We start from the raw sequence: 13,075 nt of genomic DNA, 5'->3' as shown, positions 1-13,075 counted from the left end.
GTAGGTAGAGTGACACCATCTCTTGTAATCATGCCCGTAACACTTGACCCATGGCATTGGTTTGGAGATGGGTGGTAGAATGTTCCATGGGGATTGAGGTCTATAATGCCATGAGTGGTGGTGCAGTTGTAATAGGTGGTGGTGTGGTGAAAATGGGTGTGGCAAAATGTGGTGTGGTAGAGGTGCCTAGGGTGTGGGCATGAAGGGTAAAGGAGTGGAACCCATATCAGTGCACTACTTGATCTAGCTCTTGGTGTAGAAATATAACTAAAGCAACATGAATATAATTCAAAATTTAATTACACAAAATATCTTGTTCTCTCTCTCAATCTCTCCCTCATGTGTATTATGCTATGTAACTTTCAATAAAGTGTTAAGTGTGGGATGATTACTTACTAACAAGAAACATAACCTATAGATGAGATAATAAAGACCATATTAGGGAGTTTGGGAAAATCCCAATTCCCATTATGCAAGATCAAAAAATGGGGGCATGGTGAATCTTTTTAGGATTTTGTCAAAACCCCCTCATGTGACATATCCTTAGAAAGCTCTTGAAGAGTAGATTCTAAATCCACATTGTCCAACAAATTTGGAATTGGTATGGTCAAGATACCCCAAAAAAAAGATTGAAAAGAAAATTCCCAAAGTAACGGGATTTTCCCAAACTCCCTAATATGTTCTTAATAGAGAAATCTAAATAAAATACCCACAACGGCTTCTTGATAATGAGAAGGAAAAAAAAGTTCATGGAAAAAATTCATGCATATAGTTTTCAAGGCACAAAAGAATGGTGTTTTGGAGCCAAGAGAGTAGCTAATGCTTTACAAGACTAGTTTTACAGACTAGGATGGTGTTTTGGAGCCAAGTGAGTAGTTAATGCTTTAGAAGATTAGTTTTAAGACTACCATGTTAGTTTAAAATAAGAAGCTATTAATTTTATTTTTATTATATTTATTTTAATTTACTCTATTTTATGTTTTTATTTTACCCCAAAAAATAAATAAATAACCCCCCTCCCCTGGCTTGTTTCTTCTTTCTATCCTTTCTTTTTTCATTTTCATTTTAAATTTAATTTATTTTCTTTTTTATGGAATTATTTCAAAAACTTCCTCCCCTTGTTTCTCTTTCTCTTATTTCTTTTTTAAAATTTCAGCCTTCATTTAGGTTTTTCTTGTACCCTGGAAAAACAATCCCCCCCTTTGTTTCTTCTTTACATCTTTCCTTTTTTCATTTTCACTTTTATTTTATCTTATTTTTTCTCTCTCTGTATTTCCTTTAACATTTATTTTTAAATTTTATCTTTTTCCCTTATTCTTTTCCCTTTTAAACGAATTATAAAAAATATTCTTATTTTTTTCTTCCTCTTTTTTTACTCTTTTAAAATATGATATTTCTTTTAATCTTTTCTTTAAAATAAACTCACCTCTCATGCCATCAACCACCCACCCCACTCCGACATTTTCCTGTCCCTCCCTCTCTCTCTTCCCCTTATCTCTTTCTCTCTCTCTTCTTCACCTCTCACCCCATTAACCACCCCCCCACGTTTCTCTCTATCTCCATCTCTCTCTCTCTCCCACACCTCTCCCCCCCCACCCTGCCCTTTCCCTTTCTCTTTCCTTCTTATGTTCTTCTCTCTATCTCCCTAACCCCACCCCTCCTCTCTCTCTCTCTCTCTCTCTCTCTCTCTCTCTCTCTCTCTCTCTCTCTTTTTGCCTCTCTCCTTTGTCATACCACCCCACCCCACCTCTGTCTCTATCTATCTATCTCTCTCTCTCTCTAGCAGCCGCCGCTAGTTAGCTCCACCTTTAAAACTCTCTGAGAAACTTGTGGATGTGTGATATCATGTAAGACCTTTGTTAAGGTTTGAACACTTTCAACGTTCTTAAACCTTAGAACATGGATCTTACTTGCACTATGCAACCTCAAATCTCCTCTCTCTCTCTCTCTCTCTTTCACTCTCTCTCTCTCTCTCTCTCTCTCTCTCTCTCTCTTTTTCTACATGATCTGTTATTCACCCCTCAATTGTAAACTTATTGTAATCATAGCTAGAACTAGTATTTGTCATATCATGACTGACACTCTAAACATGCTTGAAGTAAGACCTAGGGGCACCAGGATGGTCATTATAACTAGCACTCTAAATAGTAACTAGAGCTAGCATTGGTATCAACGGTCATTAATGTTTTATTTTATTGGTAGTACCCAAAAAACCTATTATAGTGACATTGAGGCATAGGGACATATGGTTCTAAGGTCTAATGCCCAATATATATCATGTAATATGGTCCACTCAATCGCACAAGTCCACAAGAATAAGGTGCCTAAAGAAAGTGCATTTTGTTGATGGAGGGTGATGAAATTATACACTAAATATCCATTAGAATCCATTAGTGACTAAGGCATAGGGAAATATGGTTCTAAGGTCTTACACCAATTATATATCAGGTAATATGGTCCACTGAGTTGCACAAATCCACAAGAAGCAGGTGCCTAAAGAAAGTGGATGAGGATATTTTCTTGCACCCAAATCTAGGCAAAAGGGTGCCCCTTATCATGGTGCTTAAATCTAGGAGGAATTAGGAAACGGTTCACACTTAATCATTTATACTCAATCCTATTTAAAGACTTAGATCTATAAATGCACGAGTACATAATCATTCTCCATGTCCATGTTATCATAATGGTTACTATTTTCTTAATCCAATCTATTTGCTTAGCTCTTCAATATGTTGTAATCATTAGCCTAATCTTTAATTCACCAAGATTGTTTTGAGTTGCTCTTGGGGATTGCACAGTGAATAATTTCTAATCCCTTTCGAAGTAGAGTTGTTGATGATTGAGGAATGGTGTATATCGAATATGATAAGTTACCGCAAGTGTTTTCCAAACTCAGTTTAGATCATATCTTCAAAGGTGACATGGTAGTGGCCTAGAAGGTACTGTAAATGGTAGTAGTAGAAAACTGTGATCCAAATATGGTCCCTTATTGAGATCAAAGATAAAGTTCAATGTACCCCATGATGTTGACTATTTATGGTCAATCAAGGTAATGATGAGGCTGAGCAAGTGTCATGCTACAACAAAATATGAGTTAGGGATGAACTTCCACTACAAGATTAGAGATAGTATGTAGGCCCTAAAGTCATGAAAATAAGACTGATGTGCCTACTTAAACTTTGGAAATTTGTAGACATGGTTGGAATCGTATGGTTTGTTGAAGTTTGGGAAAAACTCCAAACATGACCATCTTCTTTCATGCAACATGTAAGGGGGCTTAATCCTTGAAGGTTGTGTTGTGTCAGCATATATTTCTAAGTAGTACTTCTTTCTTCCAACTATTTATTTCTCCACTCGAGATGGTTTACCATACTATCCTTCTTGAACTGTGCAACCCTATCTTCTTCTATGATAGTATAACCATCTAGTTGTGTTGATTAGTTGTTATTCCTCCACTTTTGAAAACAAGTCTGTATGATGAGGATTTGAGAGATTGACATCTCTCATTACTATGTCCCATAGTGCTTTGGATCCTAATGTTGGCCATAACTCCATGAGGACATGTCTATTAACACACGGTGTATAAGCTAGAAGTATTCTCTTCACATCATCTTTTGGCAAGAAGTATCCTTTTCACATCCTCTTTTGGAAAGGTTTGCTTTTCCCACAGGATCATATGGGATCACCTGTCTCACACCTATGTTCAGAAGATTTGGAATTTGATGAGTAGTTCCCCATGTGATAAAGTAATATTCCCAAAATTCTAAGCTATCAAACATGTCATTCTGATGCTTTCGAGTTTGTGAAATGTTGTGGTGAATGCCAATAGTTATGATAAGGATAAAATGCATCTATAAGCTATTGTTTATCTACAATATTTTTGAGGGATGGGGTATTATGAATTTGTAGGATTTACTAGCTACTTGCAGTACACAATAACACTACATTATAGGAGGCACAAACTATTGCACAAATTGGGTTGGATTGAGGCATGCACCATGAAAAATGTATATGTAAGGTCATCAAACAAATTCATGTATGAGTTTTGATGACTAGATTCGCATGTTCGCTTCAACTAGAACTAATGAATAGTGCTACTAGGAGGAACACACAAATTCATATATGAGCAAGTATGATAAGTAGATTCATGTGTCCACCTAAAATAGCTACATACATTGGGCCAAATTTCACTCCTCCAAAATCCCCAATTTCTAATTCCCAAAGATAATTTATTATTTTTCTCTAATAATTTTCTAATGCACCTTGCCCAACTCAAAATGCCTACCATCACCCTCTATAATAATTTTTTAATGCACCTTACCATCACCCTCTATAATGCTTTGCTTAATAAATTTTTCTAGCTCATGATTACCATTACCAAGTAAACTTTTTTGCCCCCAAAAGAAAGAAATATTACCATTGTTGAGTATTTTTTTGCCCAATATTTACAATATCATTGCCCTATAAAATTTAGAAAATAACTATTATTATCTATTTTTGAGTCTCAAATCCAGTATTTACAACACGGTTGTCCTATAATAATTATAAAGTAGCTGATATTATCTATTAGAGGGAGAGATCTTACAAAGTGTCTAAGATTCTGCTTTGATATTTTTTTCAACTAGAGTCTTGTGTTGGGAGTATTTTCCTGATAAGATTTCTTTAAAAGACAAGATACTTAAAAGGAAAATAAATTTACATACAAATATGTAAAGGTCATAAATGTGGCTCTTCTTTTATAACACAATAAGATTATTGACAAATCACTTGCATACAAACATTGTCAAACAAAAAGGAGGAAAACATAACAATGTACAAAAAAAAAGTCTGCTTCTTTGTCAACCTCATATGGCAAATTAGAGGCAATATCCTAATAAATATTACAAGTCTACTAGTATAAATTTTCTTTTCATTAATATTCTCTATGATTTTACACTTATTCCTCCTATTATTTTATATCATGTTATGGCAAAGAAGTAGAAGAAAACTAAGAATCTCTTGAACATCATCATCATCTTCTTCTTCTTAAGTAGGAAATAATAGTAAATCATTGTGAATGTATGTTTTACATGACAAGATCTCATTAACACTAGTTTGGTAAGAGGACAAATCTATCTCATAATCGCCAAATCTTATTTGAGTTATGTTCTTTTAGGGATCATTGAATTCATGCAAGAGCATAAGAAACAACATTCATATGCTACTAGGAGGATCCATATATATGTGAAATCTACAATTGTGTATGTATTGAGTTATATAACTATTGTAAGTTGACCTTGAGTGGATAAAAATATGTTGATTGGCAAACAATGTTGCAAACACAAAGTCAACATTAGGGTTTATTTTTTAGACTTAGACTACAATAGTCAATTGGTCATCAAAGAAGAAATATGTTGGTCTATTGTTGCAATATCCTAACTGAAGTTGAATATAGAGAAGGGTTTCCAAAGGAGCATGTGAAACTGCATGGCTCGAGACCATGGCACAACACATCAGTAATTTCAAAGGTATCAAACAACAACTTAGTGCATTAAAGAAAGTCATTGTTGAGGAAGATGAATCTATTGTTATATTGCTAAAAAGTGTTGACAAAGAACCTTATGAATCAATTGTTGCTACACTTAAAAATCTACCCAACACTAAACTTCAAGATGTAAAATCATCTCTACTTGAACAAGAATCCAAATTCAAATATAAAGAATCATTCAAATCACATTCAAGTGAGGAAGCACTGTCACTGCAAAGGGTGGGAGATTTCAAAGGGCAAATCAATCATCTCAACTTCCAAGATGTTATCACTGTGGAAAACTTGGTCATACCAAGAATGAATGTTGCAATAAAGATAAACCAAAGCTTGTTTGTGACTATTATGGAAAAATCGGTCACTTAGAAGAAGATTGCTATATAAAAGAAAGCAGGCAAACTACATTGAGGCCAAAGTTGTCCCAGCTGAAGATGAGCTCTTCCAGAGAAAGAACCATTATACTTTTCACCCCTCTTATCTCTACAAAAAGTGTGATGTAATCAGCCTCTGAGGCCATATGATGCAATCAAGCCATTATACTTTTCACCCCTCTTATCTCTACAAAAAGTGTGATGTAATCAGCCTCTGAGGCCATATGATGCACTCAAGCTGAAATTCATAGCCAAAGTAACTATAATGCCAAAGTAGCATAAAGGCCAAAGTAGAAGCAGAAGGGGAGAGAGAGGAAGAGTGAAAGCCTAAAAATTGTACCCAATCTAGTAAAGGGGAGGTGTTGAAATGAGTGATGCTAGAGTGTCAAGTCACCTAGCCAAGTTATCCCATATAAGCTATCATAGCTTTGTTATACTCTCCTCATATAAAAGGAGAACATTTCAAGCATTGGAATACACGCACAACATCTCAATTCTTTTTATGAGTACAAGTTTCTATCTTGTAACCTAACTGAACCTGAGTTTAAACTTAATTAGCACACACACTCATCACCATGAGTATTGTTCATTTTTATCCACCTTAGATTAGTATTATCATTAGTGTAAGATTAGATTAGGATTAGGATCTAATTAGATAGTTGATTGTCATTAGGGAGCTTGATCCATGAATTTCAACAGTTTACAGAGAAGAGGACTAAGGACATAGAGACTCAATATCATTTTATTAGGGAAAAGGTGCTAATAGGAGATGTCTAATGAAAAGGTGCTAATAGGAGATGTTGCTTTGGTCTAATACGCGCAAACAATTAAATAATTTGCATATAATCTCACCAAAGCCTTAGGTAAGGACAAATGTGAGTATTTCAAGCATAATTTGAGAGTACAACACATAGACTAAAGCTTGAGGTAGAGTGTCGAGAAAACAAGCTCACCTGGAGATGATGCTAGCTTGGCACGATGATGTAGACATAGATGATGGAGGAGTAGAACTGTAGAAGTGTGACACATGAAAATGTCACATGAAAATGTCATCGGATTGCTCATCGTATTTGGTTTGGTTTTTGACTTACGTTGGGGGGTACATACTCCTTTCAACGCGCTTTTGACGAACACCCAAGGGCTCTGTCCTCTACAAACGTGTGTGCCCATGTCCAGCTAGCTTTTGAAACCTACAGGAGGTGCCAGGCCTGGCGGGACGTGAGACTTTATGATGACGAATGGGCCTGCTGCATGACCCCACCAATGGGATGCCACAGTTAAATAGGTTAGCTCACTACTTCACACATTGCGTTACATGTAGTTTTTGTGTAGCACAAACATGGGCGATCCTTCAGTTCTAGAGGGAGGCTTTCCGCACCACACTGTTCTCAGCCCACTTCAATGGCTAGATGAGTTCAATGACTCAAACTTCAATTATCACATCACCAATACTGCTGCACAGGGAGAACAAGGCGTTTTAATTGCTCCTGATATTATGGGCGAAAACAATATGGTACTACCTCCTTGTGATGAACAAAACTGCTTTGCGAGTTGGCCCTACCCACCCTCACCTGCTATCCACCACTTTAGTATCGATAGTAATGTAAGTGAAAATGAAGAGAACATATGCAGCGCGCTGCCGGAGATAAGTGCGGTTCCGGCCGTCGACCAGATCCTACAGGAGACGCCGGCTGAGAAGACAGTAACCAGGAATGAGTAAGGCCCTACCATCTTCTTATATTTCTTATTTAATGTTTATGAGCTTCTTTTTTGCATCGCGTGTGTTTGTTACTTAGACTCAATAGAGGTTGTTCCACTATCAACATGTCAGGCACAAACCAGGAAGACGACGAGCTCCAAAGCGTGAGCAGCGTGAACCTAGAGTAGCAATGGTTGTTGAGAGCACGGTGGACGATCTATCTGATGGTTATAAATGGCGTAAGTATGGGCAAAAAGCAGTGAAGAATAGCCCATATCCAAGGTAAGTTATGTACATGTCTGCATGAAGCGATTTCATTTATTAAAAAAAAATCATTAGGTTTTATTCCATTCCTAGTCGTAGAAGGGAATGTCACCCGACCATTCACACCGTACTACTCCACTACACACACCCGAGTATGACAAAACCATATACACACCATACTACTCCACTACACACACCGGAGTATTAGAAAGGGATAACATGTTCTAACACACACACACACACACACATATATGTATAGAAAGATGGTTGGCAGTCTTATTTACATGACTATCACACACGACCGAATCTCAGTTTTGTTGGGGGGCTAGTAAGCCAATCATATATCCTCGCTGTTTTGACTACCTTTTTTCAATTCTTGTTGTGCATGCAGGAAATATTACCGGTGCACAACAAATATGTGCTCAGTGAAGAAACGCATAGAGCGATCATCTGAAAACCCTCGCATGGTCATTCTAACCTACCAAGGCCAACACAATCATTATAGCCATTCAGCTCTTTATGGTGCAGACTTTGCTTGGTTTGCTCAAGAAACATTCTCACTCAACCCATCATTACAAGTGCCTCCGCAACTCCCCATATGTAGGATGTTTACTGAGTTACAAGAGGATAACCTGTTGCAAACACCAACTTTGATGCCTCTTCCATTTCACCTCCACACAAGAGCTAACCTTCACCATTTTCCACAACATTAGATGTAACCCTTTAAACTGATAGACCAAGCACGCTAAAACTCTTGTATCTTCTTAAGCTAGTGAGAGATATAATGACAAATAATGCTATTGGACAATTCATCAACTCCTTCATAGTCTCATTTCCTAGGCTCTATATTTGAGTCAAGCTCAAGGTACATCATCACTATTTTAGCATAAGTTCTACTAAATGCTATAAAAATCCTCAAGTTTAATAATTATATTACATTTACACGTTCTCGACGATCCAAATCAGGGTTAAAAAAATAAGATACCTCCATGAATATATAAGTATAGGTGGGTTGGTAATTATTCCTATTATATAAATCTAAAAGTATTGAAAATGGGGTGAATGTTTTCAAAAAATGCCTTAAAATATCCAAAATTGGGCAAATATTTTCTAAAACCCTTCAAAATCGCCAAAATTTGGACGAATGTTTTAAGATATCGGGCTTTTTTTTGTAAAAAAATTTCATAAAATAGTAGCCCCTATTTTTTCCTTGATCTAATTCTGAAATTAAAGTTTAGATAGTTCATGAAAGCTCTTTCTTCAAGGCATTGGTGTAGTGGTACAACATGGAAAATCTTTGCCCCATAAACCCCAGAGAGTGGCAAAATGCTCTCAAAAGAAATGTTTGCCAATGCAACCACAATGTCACGGGTGTGGAATTGACCATTACTACAAGGATTTTCCTTTGCAACCAGTTTCTCATTCCACAATCGAAGGCATTCCATCCCTTAACATGTTGAGCATTCAATATGGGGACGATAGATCTATTATCCCATTGAATGTCATCACACGGTTGCAAGACAAGCTTAAGAAGGCCACATCCCAAAAGAAACAACACTCTAGGCACGTTGGCCCACGAACAAGATCGGGTTAGCATCCACAATTACTCAACAAAGACCACATCCTCCTCCTAGAGAGCGCAATGATCGTGCCGAATTGCCACTCCCCCATGCAGCCCACGAAAAACTCACCAAACAGGAAAAACGACTGGCCACTTATATCAATACCATCCTTGAGAAGCAACGTCTTTAGGAGGCCCAAGTATTGGTAGAGCAATACTAGGCTAAACTTGAACCACCACACCAGTTTTCATAACCTTTGACCCTGTACCTAAGTGCACGTTGTCAGGCGTTTTTCTGAGTGGTCTTTTTGGTCAATGTACATATGGATGCATGGCGTGTGTGAAGGTTTTGCCTGTGAATGCATTGGCAGAGTGATTTTGTGGATGGTTTTGTTTTGAATCCTGTCTGGAACGAGGTCTTCTGGAGGTAATATCAGCCGTCTGGCCGCTTGAAGTGTGTGCGCGTCCAAGAAAAAGAATGGGCATCGAAAGGCTGTATTTGGAATGTGTACGGAGGCATGGGCATTAAACACTGAGAGGGCCGGTGTTACCTTGAGAAAGAGGTGTGTGGAAAGCAAGGAGTTTTTTTAATGATTGATGGCCCAATGCAACCATTAGCAATTTGTGTGTAAAAGTTGGGTGGCCGTCTGTAAGGTAAAATGAAAAATATATAATATTAAATGGCCAAAAAAGAAAAGAAGGCGTGGAGCTTTGAGCTGCCGCCAGCGGGTATATTCCAGAAGGTTGGCGTGGTGTCGAGCTGGCACTGCAGAAGAAAAGGCGAGAGGCCGTATTGTTCAACGGGGGCTCTTGGGCGCAACAGTGCAGGACTGGAGCAACGGCCGTGAAGAGGTGTGGAAGAAGTGCCGGGCTGCAAACAAAGTGTGGGAGCCTCCCTTGTGAAGAGCAGTGAGGTTGAGGAAGCTGTTGCTGGCGAGCAGAGGGCGTGAAGGCGCCAAAGACTGTGAGACTGGCTGGTGTCGATGGGCTGGCGAGGGTGATCGAGGCAGCGTAGAGGTGCTGGAAGCGTGGAGTGTAGCTGAACGGGCAGGCGTTACAGGCAGCAGGCATGGCTGGTGTGTAGCTGCTGCAGAGAAGACCGTCAGGGTGTGAGGATCGAGGAAGAAATGGCGCTCAGAGGTTCGTGGCGGTGACTGTTCGACGAGAAGAACTGGTGTGAAGGTGGCCCTTTGTTTGTGTATGGCTGGGCGCAGCTGCAAATCAAAAAGTTGGGTGGCCGTCTTGTGTGTTGGAGATGGACTGGTGACTGTACAGAAGAGGCTGCAGGCCTCTAGGTGATCGTGGTTGGCGTAGAGATAAGAAGCGGGTGCTGGCATCAAAGGAAGCTGCTAGCGAGGACAAGAGGGATGCAGATAAGCTGCAAGTGACAGGTTGGCTGGTGTGGGCCGCCTTGGAGACAGGGCTATGGATAGAGAGCAGGGTGCCGAGTGAAGCAGAGAGAGATGAGTTGTTGCTGCTTGGTGGTGGGCCGGTAGCAGGGCAGATAAGCTGCCTAGGTTTGTGTGAGGCTGGCAGAGGATCAGCACAGAGACAGAGAGTAAGAGAGAGATGATGGTCGAGCTGCTGCTGACGACACATGCAGAAGTGATGGGTCGCAGAGGACTCGAAGGTTAGCTGGTGTGGGCGCCTTCAGAAGAGTGAGTGGCCGGGTTCATTCTGGTGTGATTGGTATAGCAGGCAGGCGAGAGGTTCGTGGTGATCGGGGATGTGGTGTATCCTCGGCAGTGAGACAGGCTTGAGTTTTTTTATGGTTGTGTGAGTAAAGCTTCTGTGTCGGGAGAAGCTTGTATGAAATGTTTTAACTGGAAATATATTGCTGGGTGTTTGCTTGATCTATGGTGCCCTTGTTTTTGGCTGTCTGTCTGGCGTGGGTTGGGTGGTGAGTGCTAGAATTGTTCCAGCTGGTGGCTGGTGGTGCCCCCGTTCGTGTGTGTTATTCCAAGTTTGCGAGGTGGAAGAGCTGTAGAGGCAGGGTTTTCTTTCTTTTTTTCACCTCACATCCTTCTGGTGCCCCCACTGAGGATTTCTCAAGGATTGCCCCACTGAGGAATAGCTCAGGCGTTGTTCTTTGCCTAGAAGGGCGTGTGTTCCGCTGAGGAGAGCTCAGGGATTATTACAGGTTGCCATGATGTGGTCTTATCCGGAGTTTCATGGCAGGAAGGGAGAAGATGTGGTTGTTTTTTGGAGCAGATGGAGTTGGTATGCATTAGCAACCATCTGACAGATGAAGAGCAGGTTCTGAAGCTGATGAAGATTTTCTTGAAGGGAGATGCCCGAAGCTGGCTGAAGGATTTTGAAGCACAGGATGCGGCAGGTGAGCTACATGGTGTCTTGACCTTGGACAGGTTGAAAGAAGGTCTTTTGGAACGTTTTCAGCAAAAGGAGGATCCTAGTGTGCTTTGGCATGAGTTGAGCATCTTGAAGCAGGTACATGGGCAATCACTGGATGATTTTGTGAAGGTATTTATATGTTTGTGGGATAAGTGGTGTGTGACATTGAAGCAGGAAGTTCCTCCAATGTTTTTGAAGAAGAACTTGTTTATTGATGGTTTGCTACCCTTATATGGATGCGTGGCGTGTGTGAAGGTTTTGCCTCTGAATGCATTGGCAGAGTGATTTTGTGGATGGTTTTGTTTTGAAGCCTGTCTGGAACGAGGTCTTCTGGAGGTAATATCAGCCGTCTGGCCGCTTGAAGTGTGTGCGCGTCCAAGAAAAAGAATGGGCATCGAAAGGCTATATTTGGAATGTGTACGGAGGCATGGGCATTAAACACTGAGAGGGCCGGTGTTACCTTGAGAAAGAGGTGTGTGGAAAGCGTGGAGTTTTTTTAATGATTGATGGCCCAATGCAACCATTAGCAATTTGTGTGTAAAAGTTGGGTGGCCGTCTGTTAGGTAAAATGAAAAATATATAATATTAAATGGCCAAAAAAGAAAAGAAGGCGTGGAGCTTTGAGCTGTCGCCAGCGGGTATATTCCAGAAGGTTGGCGTGGTGTCGAGCTGGCGAGTGCCTGCAGAAGAAAAGGCGAGAGGCCGTATTGTTCAACGGGGGCTCTTGGGCGCAACAGTGCAGGACTGGAGCAGCGGCCGTGAAGAGGTGTGGAAGAAGTGCCGGGCTGCAAACAAAGTGTGGGAGCCTCCCTTGTGAAGAGCAGTGAGGTTGAGGAAGCTGCTGCTGGCGAGCAGAGGGCGTGAAGGCGCCAAAGACTGTGAGACTGGCTGGTGTCGACGGGCTGGCGAGGGTGATCGAGGCAGCGTAGAGGTGCTGGAAGCATGGAGTGCAGCTGAACGGGCTGGCGTTACAGGCAGCAGGCATGGCTGGTGTGTAGCTGCTGCAGAGAAGACCGTCGGGGTGTGAGGATCGAGGAAGAAATGGCGCTCAGAGCTTCGTGGCGGTGACTGTTCGACGAGAAGAACTGGTGTGAAGGTGGCCCTTTGTTTGTGTATGGCTGGGCGCAGCTGCAAATCGAAAAGTTGGGTGGCCGTCTTGTGTGTTGGAGATGGACTGGTGACTGTACAGAAGAGGCTGCAGGCCTCTAGGTGATCGTGGTTGGCGTAGAGATAAGAAGCGGGTGCTGGCATCAAAGGAAGCTGCTAGCGAGGACAAGAGGGATGCAGATAAGCTGCAAGTGACA

At 40.7% G+C, this 13,075-nt stretch overlaps 1 protein-coding gene across 1 annotated transcript; it reads left to right on the top strand.

Annotated features, from left to right (window-relative positions):
* The first annotated feature begins 7,234 nt into the window (after positions 1-7,234).
* Positions 7,235-8,594, top strand: LOC147637866 (uncharacterized). The gene is made up of 3 exons (XM_086799066.1): positions 7,235-7,611; positions 7,727-7,876; positions 8,250-8,594. Exons 1-3 carry the CDS (start codon positions 7,235-7,237, stop codon positions 8,569-8,571), a joined length of 849 nt encoding a protein of 282 aa, XP_086655192.1. The 3' UTR covers positions 8,572-8,594.
* The last annotated feature ends 4,481 nt before the right edge of the window (positions 8,595-13,075 follow it).

This window comes from Cibotium barometz, chromosome 6 (genome assembly GCF_041138505.1).
Source record: "Cibotium barometz isolate CiBa-2024 chromosome 6, ASM4113850v1, whole genome shotgun sequence".
Classification (NCBI taxonomy): domain Eukaryota; kingdom Viridiplantae; phylum Streptophyta; class Polypodiopsida; order Cyatheales; family Cibotiaceae; genus Cibotium; species Cibotium barometz.
The sequence above is the reverse complement of the archived record's forward strand: the minus strand, read 5'-3'. Positions and strand labels throughout refer to the sequence as shown.